Source organism: Geosmithia morbida (assembly GCF_012550715.1).
Source record: "Geosmithia morbida isolate 1262 chromosome Unknown scaffold_3, whole genome shotgun sequence".
In the NCBI taxonomy this organism is placed as follows: Eukaryota; Fungi; Ascomycota; class Sordariomycetes; order Hypocreales; family Bionectriaceae; genus Geosmithia; species Geosmithia morbida.
The window spans coordinates 1,337,903-1,351,432 of NW_023336190.1; the positions used below are offsets into that span (position 1 = coordinate 1,337,903).

A 13,530-nucleotide genomic window follows, 5' to 3' on the forward strand; every position below is an offset into this window, starting at 1 on the left:
GGGGGAGGGGAGGAGGAGGGGAGGGGGCGTGGCGTGTGCGAGAGTGAGCCTCAGCCCCGGGTGCGGCCCTGTCATAGTCTCCGAGTGCCTTCTTACTCGCAAGCTGCGATGTACATTTGCTCGAGTGGGGTCGAGGGTCGAAAGGGGGACAAGGGAGAAGAGAGGGGGGGGTGTGTCTATATCATTTGGGGAGGATGGGGATGAAGGGATCAGAACAAGTCGGCGAGGACTCTCTCAACTATCGGCGAGGCTTTTAACACCGAGACGCGACGACGTCTGTACATGTTCTTCTCTCTCTCTCCTGCTCTCTTTCTCTACTTCTTTGGGGTATTATTCTGCCGCGATACTCTGTCGTAGTCATGGTAAACCTGGGTAGACAGAGTGTCTGCGCCGACGCTTCTCTCTCTTCCTCCTCTCCTCCCTCTCCCTCTCTATCTCCTCGTTCTTGTTATAGTGATGAGCATGCGGAGGAGAGAGAGATACATGCCGTGATGCTCATCGTAACAAGAACAGCAACACAGCAACACGACAACGACAACAACAGCAGCAGCAGCAGCAGCAGCAACACCAACTCAACATTGCCGCACTGCCTTCCCCTCCCCGCGCGCCTCCTCTCCAAGCCCGCAGGTCACCAAGATAGAAATAAGCGGGATCAGTACTCACCTCGACTCCGAACCCCTGCTTACTCCGTAAGTGCCAACACCACCACTGTCACCGTACAGTCGGTTCTGCCGTTTTTAGAACCGTTTTCGAGAGGAGAAGGGGGGGGGAACCTTGGATTGCACGCGCTGGCAGAGCCGTTACACAAACCGTCATGGGGGAATTGTTATAAAAAAATAAAACAAAAATTATTATTATTATTATATATATATACATATATATAAAAAGAGGTTATGCTGTGCAGTGTAGGTTGCGCCCCCAAAGTCATGTGTGTACTCGCATGTATGTTTCTCAGCAGTACGGTGCAGTGCCGAGGTTAAGGGTAATCGAAGGTGAGGGCGGAGTGAAGAATCGCCGATTCTCCTCCTCTACTTCTTCGTCAGTTCCATCTCCCGTCCACGACTCCCGTACTCCGTGATTTCTCGAGGCCGAGAGGGCGAAAGACGAAATAAATCATCGTCGGGCGAGCATTGGGAGAGAGAGAGAGAGAGAGGGAAGCTTACTCTCTCTCCTCTGCCGGCATCGGGTTCTCGTCTCCCCCCCCCCCCTTCCCCCTCCTCGGTTCCCGCTGACGCCGGCAGCACCCTTCTTTCATCCCATTCGGAAGTGTAATCTCTCTCAGCTCGTGACGCTGCTGTCGTCGCTGCCGCTGCTGCTGCCGCTGCTGTTCTTGCTGTTCGCCAAGTGCCGGAGAGGGGGGACGAGTACTTTCGGCTGACAGGCAGATGATGCGAATCTGCGCGGCTCACTGTAGAATACTATGATGCTGATGTTACCTTTATATGTATACCTCTATACTCCCGACGTCCTGCGCATGTCACGACAAGGTGGGGGAGGGGGGGAGGGTAGAGGTGCTGGAGTCAGCATCAAGATCGACCCGACTCTTCGATTTCCAATTGCTTATGAATGGGCTGCATCTTCTTTTTTTGATGATTGTTTTTCCTAGCTTGGACGCGGCCCGAAAACAGAACACGCCTAGCTTTTCTCTTCTTGACTACAGCGTATACACACACACACACACTCACTCACTCACTCACTCACTCACTCACTCACACATACACACACATACACACACATACAGACTGCTACGTATATGTACCTGGTAATCTCTCTCTCTCTCTCTCTCTCTCCCAACTCCTTCAAAAAAAATAAAAAAAAATTTTAATTAAATAAGAATAAAAAAAATAAAAGAGACTCTGATTGTAAGCCGTGCAAAAGAGAGAAAGAGCCCATTTTAGCTTCAGAGATTGCATGGCAGCTTCAGTGGGCGCGGAGGGAAGCGGCGAGTACTATGCTACTACGCTACTACGTTCTGTAGCCTCCCTAGCCGACAGTAAGCTGTACGGGTCACCTCTCTCTCTCTCTCCCGCATCATCCCACGCGTGCTTCCGAGAGAGGAGAGAGGGGAGGGGGGAGGGGGTTCAGAAGAGCGGTCTGGTTGGGCGCAGCTGTCGCGGCCGTGAAAGGGGGGGAGTGTGTTTTGTGTTTCCTCTGGCGACGATACAGGTACAGCAAATTCCTCAATGCCTGCGCATCTATCCATCGTCATCGTTGCACGTATAGTACCTCTCGTACTGCTTGTTCATGGGCAGGAGGGCGACGCGTCTCATGGTGCTGATGCTACGATCGTAATGCTACGAACACGGTATTGAAGCGAGGGAGTTGAGAAGCAGGAAATTGGAGAGGATAATTGGAAAATAATTAGCAACCAACAAGCTACAGCTGACAATGGACAGCTGTACGCATGCACATGCCAGCGGGCAGTTTCCGCTCCCCTTGGCCCCCCCCCCTGGGACGGATGGACCCCTCTCTCTTGGCTTGTTCCGCCGGGACTTGGCATGTTGCCGAACCCGAGCGTGGAGTCGGCGGCATCCCACTTTTTCTAGGCTATCGGGCTGCTGTCGTGCGTTGCTTGTTCTGCGTCGCTCTCGGGAGCGCGTCACTCGTCATCCGTACCGTTACCGTCATATGAGAGGGGGGAGGGGGGAGTTGCAGTTGGAGAGGGAGAGACCGCATGTACGGGGAACCGACTGATCTAGGGAGTTCATCGAGAGTCACGCGACACGCCTATTACAAGGGCATGCAATAAAGGAGCGAGAGCACGAAAACCCCCGCAGGAGAGAGAGAGAGAGAGTGTGTGTGTGTGTGTGTGATTGTGAGAGACTGAGAGAGAGAGAGAGAGAGGGAGAGAGAGGGGGAGAAGAGTAGCGTAATACTCCTCGCGTATGCACTCCAGCCACACGCTGCATGGATCCCTAACAACGCTGGGTGTCTACGGTTTACTCATATCATTACATGGTGGACACGGCTCTGTAGCCTGTATGCGATACCCTCGAGAAACCCAGGTCCTTTTCATCATGTACCCTTTTGTTCTTCTCCCTCTTTTACATGTATGAATATATATGAATATATATATATATACATATAAACTGTTCCCATATCTTGCCTGCTTATTGCTGCCAGCAGTATCACATTCTCCTCCTCCCTTCGACCGTACAAGTAATAATACCCAAAGAGGAAGAGAAAAGAGAGTATACGAGCACTCAACTCCTCCCCCCCAATCACTGTGCCGCACCCCCGTATACTTTTGGGTGCCAAATCTTGTCGACGCCTCATTTCAGAGTCTAAGCCCCCCCTCCGAGGAGCTATCCGGTTCTACGATAGTACATGGATGCACATATCTCAGATTGCCAGATGCACCTCACCCAACACATACTTTTCTCGTACGAGAATCGTCCCGGTGACTGGCACTACTGACCAGCTAGTCCATACATAGGTAGTCAGACAGACATCCAGACAGTCAGACAGCCAGACAGACAGCCAGACAGCCAGACAGCCAGACAGCCAGACAGTCAGACAGTCCGAGAGGGACTGTCATCACTCCTCCCGGTACGGATGACCGCATGGCATGTCTGATGCATGTGTACATCCCAACTTCGAAACTCGTCGCGTCTGTGCCTTCCCTCATATCAGCTGTATACTTGTCGTCGTAAGCCACCCGGAAATCGAGACCAGAACCCCCGCCCTCCACCTCTCAAGGTACGAGCGAACAGGTTACGTCTTGATACCACGCACAGCTACATGTATCGATACGGCGTAAACTTCATATATATAACCGGGGGGGGGGGGTTAGTCACTCCGACGTTTCTTTCCTGACCAGTACCGTTTGGTCAGAGGTCGGGTTTGATAACGGTCTGGTAAAGCTGAATTGTGTTGCGTGTTGCTGACGCCGTCTACTTATCCTTCCCTCTCCCAACTACGCCTTGAAAGATGATCATCCTCACGAGTCCATACTATACAGTGTAGAGGTATAGTGGTGTTGTTTTTCGCCAACCCCAACCCCCCTCTCTCTCCCTCTCTCTCTCTCTGTGCTGGATATACAGCGAGGAATGGCTTCACGTTGCGAGCGAGAGAGTGTCGGGAATGATGACCGAGATGGATGCACGGCGACTTAAAACAGGCACGGCCGGTCAGTTAGCGAGCATCCCCCTCCTCCTGTACATCTACTATCTGCCAGCACAGGATCACCACCATGTACTTCTGCGCAGACGAACACGCACCGACCACGCTGATATGCACCTTCCGTCTCTCCATCTTCTAGAATACCGCTCTGCCCCTTACTCACATCTCATCAGGCTACCGTCGGACGAGCAGAGAAGAAGAGAGAAGGATGGAATAGAGTGGGCACAGGAATAATGGATTGAAACCGTCTCAGATACCTCGATGCCGGTCCCGACATCCGTTTCCTTCTCCACAATCAAGGGGACGTGCTGCTCCGTAGTCGAAGAGTCCAGTCGGTGAAAGGGATTCGTTCTACGCTCGAGAGTCGGCGATTGTAACCTCCGACATACCGACATTTCCTTGAATCTCGATCCTCCTCCTCGTGTCCCCTCCCCCCCCTGTCCTTTCCCCTTCTTAGGGCATGCATCTTCATCTAAAATGATCTTCACTCCTACATTACGCACACACACCCCCATCCATGAAAAGATCCGACAATCCACGGATACATGTACTCCGCCCTACTACAGGTACAAACAACAATGAGTATTTTTTTTTTTTTTGTTTAGGGGCCGGGGGGGGGGGATAATATATATACATACACACACACACACACACACATATATATATATATATATATATATATATATATATCCCCAGGAAATTAAGAGGAGAACAAAATGAGAGAAAGGGATTTCTCCGCGGAATAAAAAATTGCATCAACATCTGGGCTCTTCGTCTCCCTCTGCATTGCGTGCAGAGCCTTATGCGGAAGGGTGACCTTCTAGAATCAAACCAGTCCAGATGCCGGTCTCACAATGACGGAATTTCGTATCATCGAGATTCCCATGTAAAATGATGATTGTACGGTCCAAAGTACCTGACCTGTTACCAGCATCAGGAGTGTAGATAGACGCCCGTTTCTCTTCTCTTCTCCTCTCATATCTCTCTTTCCGGTTCTGGTAATACAACCGCAGCATAGGTGGTGATGGTACCGACACATCCTTGCTCATCATCATCGCGCATCGAACACGATCGCAGCGAGAGAGAGAGAGAGAGAGAGAGAGAGAGAGAGAGAGAGCCACTCGCACGAGCATAAACGGCAGCCCGACAAGACGAATTCGGACGGATGATAACCCAGAAAGAGAGAAGAATGGCAATCTAACAGGGTGAAATTCCCTCAAGATACACTAGCGATAATACTCGCACTCTTGTATGCTCGATGCATCCCACATTCCCACATCCCCCATGTGCATGTGCGCATGTGCGCATGTCAAAAAAAAAAAAGAGAGAGAGAGAGAGAGAGAGAGAGCAAGAACAAATACGCGTGTTGTGACGGGGACATCCTCCCCTTGCGATTAGCGACCAACTCGTACATGTACTAACAAGTAATATCAATCCCGGCACGAGCACTCGTGCGAATATCCCGTACAAGTGTCCGTAGACAAAGGGGAGAGGGATCCTGGTAAGTTCCGTTTCTGCGGCGTCGGCCTTTGGTCAATTGCCGCACATGCCGTCCCATCCCACGCCTCCCAATCCAATCCCTTGGCGGTCGCCGTCCACATCGCGCGTACTCGAGCTCTGAACTACGGCTATCCCCCCCCCAATCTCCCCGTATATCGACACGCCACCCACCTTGAATCTATCATGGTCTCTTTGTCTTCTTCCTCATGGATTCCAGAGACGCAAGAGATCCAAAAGGGGAAGGGAAGGAAAAAAGAAAAGAAAAGAAAAAAAGGAAGGAAAAAACGTGGTCCCCGGTCCATGACGATCCCGTCAATCCCACAGCCGTTCCGTCAGAGATGACGACAATAATGATAATGAGAAACAAAAACGATCACAGCAGCAATCGAGGGAGACTCTCTCATCCACAGCCCTCATCGTCGATGACGCTGGGACGGGATAGTCGATACATGCCGAATACTGTCATCACGAGCAACATGGCCGACATGCGAATATGCTTCTCCTTCACATACACGCACACCCCCTCCTGACAGACGTCTCTCTGCTTGTGTATGGTTATAATCGTATCATTCTATAGATATCGTACGAGTGGCGATAAAAAAAAAGAATTTAAGAACAAAAATAGATATATAATAATAAATGTCTTTTTTTTTGTTGGTCTTTTGTTATTATATGCCAATCCTAACCTTGGTTGTCGGCTGGTTGTCGGCTGGTTGCCGGTCTGGGAGCTTCTCGGGTTGCTGTTCTTTTTTTATGCTTCAAACCGCCCGAGGTTCGTTTTTTTTTTCTTCTGAATTGACGGGTTAGTCGCTGTTGATGTGATTATATGACCCCGTTCACGTCAGATTGAGGTGGCAAACCCGTTCCCATCGTAATGCGATGACGGCAACGCCCTTGACTGGTTTACCCGTACACTGTTGCTGGGATCCCTCCTATCCCGGCTATCGGTTCTGGACGCTATTGCCCGTCAGATATATCTGCCCTTCCTTTTATTTGATTCTTATTTTCTTATCCTTCTTGCCACGCAGAGGTCCTTTCCGGGCAGACGTATTGCACCCATCATCAGATTAGATACTGCTAGAACATGTTTCCGTCATCTAGATTCTGGCATCTAGAGATGAGCGGTACAGCCAAGTACACGCCATCTCATATGCACCCGTCACATCACCGATAGAACATGAGACGGCCCCTTTGACGTCAATTCTCCCTCCTCTCAGTGGGTGAAACGGCCCGTCCATTCTCCAGGATCCACCACTCCGGACCGACGCCGGTCCTCTCTCCCTCCCCCATCCACGTCCAGAGACATGTCCGAAGACCGACACGGAACAATTGGAAACCAAGCTCCTCTCGCTCCCCTTCAAGTGCCAGACCTTGCCCACATCAGCCAGATATCAGGTCCGACCACGGCGGCGGCGGCGGCGGCGGCGGCGGCGGCGGTGGCGGCGGGACGGCGGCCCTTGCGGCCCCTGCGGCCCCGTCTCCCCCTTCTTGACGTTCCCCTTGGGGAGGCGGGGAAGGCTGACTGCATATGCCGGTAAGAGCGTTCCAGAACACAGACCAGTCATCCGGCGAGCAGCAGATGCTAGATCTGTACCGGGACCTTCTGGAGGCAGAGACGAGGAGGTTTGAATCTAGATGGTCATCCCACCGCGATGGAGGAAACAATGCATGGGACAATCGGATCGTGATACCGAGTCGAACTCTCCACAAAACATGCTTTCCTCGTGTCTTTCCCCTCCTAACTCTACTATACGTATCTTGCCTACTCTCTGACCTTGCCCTGCCGTAGTACCTGCGAGAAGCGGACGGGCAGAGGCGGGGAAGGAGGGAAAGGGAGGGGTGTGCATATGAAATCCGTCGTCATACGTCTGTCAACGATGTCTGAGGGGAGCACTACATTGCCTGTCCTACATGCGGTGCAGTCGACTCGTTGGATGAGGCCGGTCTGGACGCCGTCGCCGAATCGACAAGGTTCGGCGTGCCATCCTGTCTCGTACGAGAGAGTGCGTTTGGATATCTCAGCCTGGCCGACATCCTCCGTCCTCCGGACAGCGGTTCGTGCTCTCCACAGTCCTCTCTCTCTTTCCGCCCCCTTTCCCTCTCGACAAGAGGATATGCACAGTCGGCACGTCGTCACTCGGTAGAAGAGACATCGCACGATGCCACGTACTCGTAGGTGGTTGATTGTGCGATGGCAGAGCTGACGCCACACTTCCAGCAACACAACGTCTCTTCCTATCCTCGGCGCAAGTTTTTTCTTTCTGTCACCTCTCACACTCTTCATTACAGCCGTACGAAGACTTTGATGGGTTCTGCAGCCACATAGCTTTTATTTTATTATTCTTTTTTTTAATCTCTGATATAATCTATTCCTGTGCGACATCTAGTCTTCGCTCACCTTTCGGACTGATGATTCATATCCTCCGGATTACTGCTAGACTCTCCCAAGGGAGAGTCTAGCTCCTGACGTCATTGAAGTTGCTGTCCCCGCAATTTTCTTGCGGCGCGTGCTGCAAAACCTCCAACCTCCCCGACTTCTTTCACGCGCCAGGTCCTCTATCATTGCACGGGCAGCATCAGAATCGAGAGAATATATCGAGTTCGCAGAGTCGTCTGCTCACCCATCGCCCGCATAGACTCTTCTCCTGTCATCGTCCTTCTCCTGGCCCTCCGACCACGCCGTCATGGCCGACTCCGTATCCGACACGTCTGCTTCGCCTGCGGGCAGCTCCAAGAGGAGTCGCGTGGCCAAGTCGGTATCCCGCAATGCGCAAGCCGTCCTGTAATCATCACGCCTCTCACCCATCATCCAAGCCAGATGTTTCTGACGTGTAAGCAGCAAGGAAGATTATGGCAAGGTGCGTGACGTTGCCCTCCACGCTGCCAAGAGCGGTTCGTGGATGTATCCCATCAAGGTAGGCACTCCCCCTCCAACTCTACCCAATTCGAAATCCCATCGAGATTCCGATGGGCTTCAAAACCCTTTTCTTTTTTTTTTTGATTTCTATTCCTTTCGGAGACTGGTGCGATTCGTCGTGCTCTTCGTAGCATCGAGAGGCTGACAGGTCAAAGGGCATCGTCTATTTCCTCTCTCACCGATCCCTCTGGCGGCCCTTCCTCTCCTGCCTCCCCCAATACCTAGCCCTCTACGTCTCCGTCGTGGTCGGCATGTTCAGCTTCACCTACGTTCCCCAGCTGGCCGTCCTCTTCTTCGTCGACGGCCCCCTGGCAGTGGGCACCGCCATCCTCCTCGTGCTCAACGAGAGCGTCACCGTCGTCAACGCCTTGGCGAGGCAGTACCTCCTCCGCGACGCCCTGGTCAACACGTTTGACGGCACCCTGCTCACGCGGAATAAGACGGGCATGGTCCAGGAGGGCCGCGAGGTCAAGTTCGGCGGCGGGCTGGACCCCATCCAGAAGCTGGGCAAGCTGGTCAAGAGCCCGTTTGACGGCTTCGGCGTCAAGTCGCTGCTCCGGTACTTCCTGTATCTCCCGCTCAACTTCATCCCCGTGGTGGGGACCGCCGCCTTCTTCTTCTTCCAGGCTCGTTCTCGTGGGGGGACGGTTCATGATAGGGTCAGTATCCTACCTTTCCGCTCGTCTTGGGGGGGAGGGGAGAAGCGAATACAGATTGGTAGATGTGTGTGTGTGTGTGTGTGCTGACAACGAGGCAGTTCTTCCAACTCAAGAAGTGGGCGCCTTCTCAGCGGGTAGATTGGCTGGAGACGCACAAGGGACCTTACACGGCGTACGTCGATGCCTCTCCCTCTACGATGCAGGACATGTCGCTAACACCACTCTTGCAGCTTCGGAATAGTCGCCGGTCTTCTTGAGATGATTCCCGTCGCTTCAGTCTTCTTCACATACACCAATACCGGTATGTCCATGTCACGACGAGAGGATGAAGCTATGGATGGGGAGAGACAGAGAGAGAGAGAGAGAGAGACGATGCTGATGCTCTGCAACAGTCGGAGCCGCGCTCTGGGCCGCCGACATTGACGCCGTCGATGCCCCGCACGACGCCCCCGTCAACGCCCCCGTTCCCATCATCGACGACACCCAGGACACGGGCGTCACTGGTGGGGAACAGTGAAGAGCACATGCCCATCCCGCCGAGACATGTTCTCGCGGCGCGGGTTCCCGACCCTTCGGGATCCCCTCTGCCCAATCACCACTCGCACATTGAACAGCTGATCACCTGTCTGTCTCCCTGGAATCAAGGTTTCACCACGGTCCGTTCCACGTCGGAATACGCATCTCTGCATGGACAGCCGTAAGCCCAGTGGTTGGACGTGTGTATCTGCACAGGCCCGGATGTTGTGGAGCGTGTGTCTGCGCTGCACACCCTGTGGCGGGGCGGCTACAGAGTTGCCACGAAGAAGACGTGTAACCTTGGCAGGGAGGGTGATCAGGCCAGTCCTGCAGAGAGCTTGTTGAGAGCCGTAGGAGGAGAGGACCCTGAACACTCCTACGTGATAGCAGAGGTTGATGGATTGCTAACGGTCTCATCGGTGGCTTCAAGTCGCAGAGGGAAGAAGAGAAAGGTCAACTCTTTTTCATGATGGGTGTGATACAACTATATCCCTAAACGAGAATATTGCGTTATTCGTTGACTGGCGGCGTCTCTTGTCCTGTACACACACGTATCTCGTAGCTCAGCCGCCATGGCGCCGTGGCGCACTGCATACCCTAGACATGTCATTGCTCGGATCCTCGTATGGATGGATTTGTACAGCAAAGATAAAAGTACCGAATTAAAGCGAGTTCAGATACAGCTGCTGCAAGGCCAAGAAAGAAAAACCATAAACACAGCTCGTCAAGTTGTAGACTTCTCTAGCACGACACCAATACTAGGTTCACAGCTGAGCGGTTCGGAGACGGCAGACATCGACTTGGACGTTGCTACGAGTGCAGGGCAGCCGGGGCTGAGAAGACAGCGCATAATTCCCGTATCCTACCTCGCCCTAGCGCTCAGCACTTGATTGACGTTCCATCTCTCTATTGTGTTGTCCCTCTTCTCTCCTCTTCTCCATCTCCTTCATCTCCTTCATCTTCTCCTCTCCTCTTCTCACGTTCTCATGCTCTCTCTTGGCTTTGAGAGGTTGATGACGAGAGTTGATGGAAGCGGGAGGTCTTACAAGGGCCCTTCTCACTATTTTTAGACGGCAAAGACCCGCTACAATCAGGTGGAACGTGCAAAGCTATGACAGATTATGGGGGGGGGGGGGGGGAAGGGGAGCAGATACAGGCGTAGTGCAGCCTTAAACGCAGGGCCACGTACGCAAATCAGACCCTGGATTGCCTGTAGAAATTGACACCTAACTTATCGGGCCAGAAAGGCTTGCGCATTCATTGGATGATACGCTGGCCGCCGCAGCATCCGGTGACATGATATCAGGCCAGGTCCACTGACTCTGTTGATGTGCTGCTACCTTTTCCCCCTCCTGGTCATAGTGTCACTTTTTTCTCTCTCTATTCCCTTTAATCCGTTCTTCTTCCTCATCAGGACTTTTTCTTATCCATCGATTTTTTTTATCAACAACCATCAACCGTCTCTTCTTCTTCTTCCTCTCTTTTCCAGTGTCTGCTTCCCTATTGAAGGAGTGGTCTGATACACCACAGAAACCCCCCCGCCCACCCACCTAGCTTCTCTCTTAACCCAACCCCCCCCCCCCGGCATATCCGACGTCATGCTCTGGAAGCAACTGATCCTGGCGGCCACGGCCGCCACGGGTTTCCTCCTGGTGCCCGAGACGACCGAGGCAGAGGAGGAGATGTACAAGGCCCTGCCGTTCGACGTATACGCCAGCGAGATACCGGCGACGGCCATGCGTCAGGTGGTCGAGGTGCCCTGCGCCAAGTGCAAGGGCAAGGACTCGCACCTGAGCATGGACATCGCCGTGGAGGACGGGTCCCGGCTCACGCTCAACGGCTACGAGCTCTACCCCAGCGCCGACCCGTGGCACGGCGACCTGACGGCCTCCCTGGTCAAGGCCAACGGCAAGAAGAAGGAGCAGCTGCTGGGCTACAGCCTGGCCGTCGGGCCCCAGGCCTACGACGAGGAGCAGTCCATGGGCATGGTCAGCATCGCCCTGCACATCATCGAGGTCGGCGGCCGCTTCATCGAGGGCATCCCCACCATCGACATCCGCATCATCCGCGCCCCCACCGGTGACATCCTCATCGGCGACGTCGCCCTCGCCGACACCGAGACCCCCCGCTGCGCCAGCTTCCTCTGCCGCCTCAAGGATGGCGCCGAGGCCATGCTCCGCGGCTTCGGCGCCCACGGCCGCCACGGCCGCCACGGCCGCCACGGCGACTGCCAAGGCAACAGCAAGGCCGGCGCCGGCCCCAACGGACACCACCGCGGCGGCCGCCCCCCCATGGGTGCCGACGACAGGATGAGCGTGGGCCACGAGATGCACCAGGACCATGACGACGACGGCGACGACGACGGCCGCCGCCCCCACCACGACGGTCCTCACCCGCATCACCACCACCCTCACGGCCCGGCCCGGCCTTTCTCCGACAACGTGCCCAGCTGGGGTCCTCTGTTCAAGATTGTCGCCTTTAGCATCGTCCTGCCCGTCCTGACTGGCATCACGGCTGGTGTCGGTGTCGCCCTGTAAGTTCTTCCTTTCCTACCCCTGTCCCCGGCTCTCTCTGTCTCCTCCGTGTGCATGGCACGTCCTGCGTGCATGGCGCCGGTTGCCGAATGTGAAATGCTAAGTCTCTGCAGCTTCGTCATGGGCATCTGCAGCTTCGCCGCCATGCTCGTGCGTGCCCGTCGTGCCAACAAGGCCACCGGCGCTTCCATCGCCACCAAGTGCCGTCGTATCTGCCGTCGCTCCCCCGAGACTGAGCGCGCCTCCGAAAACGAGAAGGTCGGTCTCATGGACGAGACCTACCAGGACGACCTCGACGAGGAGGCGGCCCCCCTTCAGCGTGAGGCTGATAAGGTCGGCGAGCGTGCCGACGAGCGCGTCTAGAACAGGACAGGACTGCATATCGCTCTTGTACAGTACACCGTTCTAACCTGCCACCTTCTCTTCATGGGCTCACACATGGCTGAATCGCCACAAGGATATTTTCTTTCAACCCTCAAACCTTGTTTATCTCCCCCCCCTACCAGCTCTCAGATTGGACTGTAGTCGAAGTCGCGGTAGAGGGATATAGAGAAGAAGAACCAAAAAAAAAATGGGGTGGGGTCTTTCTTTCATGGCGTTCTATGGGCAATCTAGGATGAAATGCTTGACTGAAGCTAAACCGCCCTCCTTTCCGAGTCGGATGGATGCTCTTTTTCTCTTTACTTATTATACCCATCACATTCCTTATACACCTTCCTAATCATTTCTTGAAGAAAAAGTTCCCTGTAAATCCTTGCATGAGGGCAGAGACATACTCTGTCTTGCTGGTGAGTGGTGAAAGTGCTGTTGCTGCTGTTAAGTGGCTGGGGGAGGGGGTTAGGTATCTGGAGAACAGGTTGTGTTCTGGAGCACGGACGTAGACGATCCCCCCCCGCCGCCTTCCCTGTCGGAGCAATCAAGAGGTCATTGACAACCTGATACCCTCTGAAAATCGACGATGCTGACGTGCGACTGGACCAGACTGAACGAGAATTGGATATTGATGGCGTGGGCACTACGAAGAGGTGCAGTGATATGGAGTAGTAGCGTCATCACTTGGTAGTCATCACCTGGTCGATGCGAGATCTGCTGGAGAATTGGTAGTCTGAACAGATTACGATTGTTACCTTGCTGAAGCTGTGCGTCCTGCAATGGAGGATCCCTAATAGTCCTGAAAGCCCGGTTTGGTACTCGACCATTGCAGGTAATAATATCGTAACCGTCTCCGTAGCGGCATAGCGGCTCAGATAGCCTTGCGTTGATACCGCCATGGTGGGATTGC

General features: G+C 53.9%; 3 protein-coding genes across 3 annotated transcripts; all 3 read left to right on the forward strand.

Moving 5' to 3' along the window:
• Positions 1-359: 359 nt before the first annotated feature.
• GMORB2_5340 (uncharacterized protein) lies at positions 360-5,352 on the forward strand (the record flags this gene model as incomplete). The annotated part of the gene is made up of 3 exons (XM_035467314.1): positions 360-372; positions 1,907-1,974; positions 5,344-5,352. The coding sequence occupies 3 exons, from the start codon at positions 360-362 to the stop codon at positions 5,350-5,352; spliced, it is 90 nt and encodes a 29-aa protein (XP_035323326.1).
• Positions 5,353-8,306: 2,954 nt separating this feature from the next.
• GMORB2_5341 (Pfam:DUF540) lies at positions 8,307-9,715 on the forward strand (the record flags this gene model as incomplete). Its single annotated transcript, XM_035467315.1, has 5 exons — positions 8,307-8,404; positions 8,688-9,198; positions 9,297-9,370; positions 9,429-9,499; positions 9,591-9,715. 5 exons carry the CDS (start codon positions 8,307-8,309, stop codon positions 9,713-9,715), a joined length of 879 nt encoding a protein of 292 aa, XP_035323327.1.
• A 1,597-nt stretch (positions 9,716-11,312) lies between these two features.
• Positions 11,313-12,611, forward strand: GMORB2_5342 (uncharacterized protein; the record flags this gene model as incomplete). Its single annotated transcript, XM_035467316.1, has 2 exons — positions 11,313-12,247; positions 12,362-12,611. The coding sequence occupies 2 exons, from the start codon at positions 11,313-11,315 to the stop codon at positions 12,609-12,611; spliced, it is 1,185 nt and encodes a 394-aa protein (XP_035323328.1).
• Between the last annotated feature and the right edge of the window lie 919 nt (positions 12,612-13,530).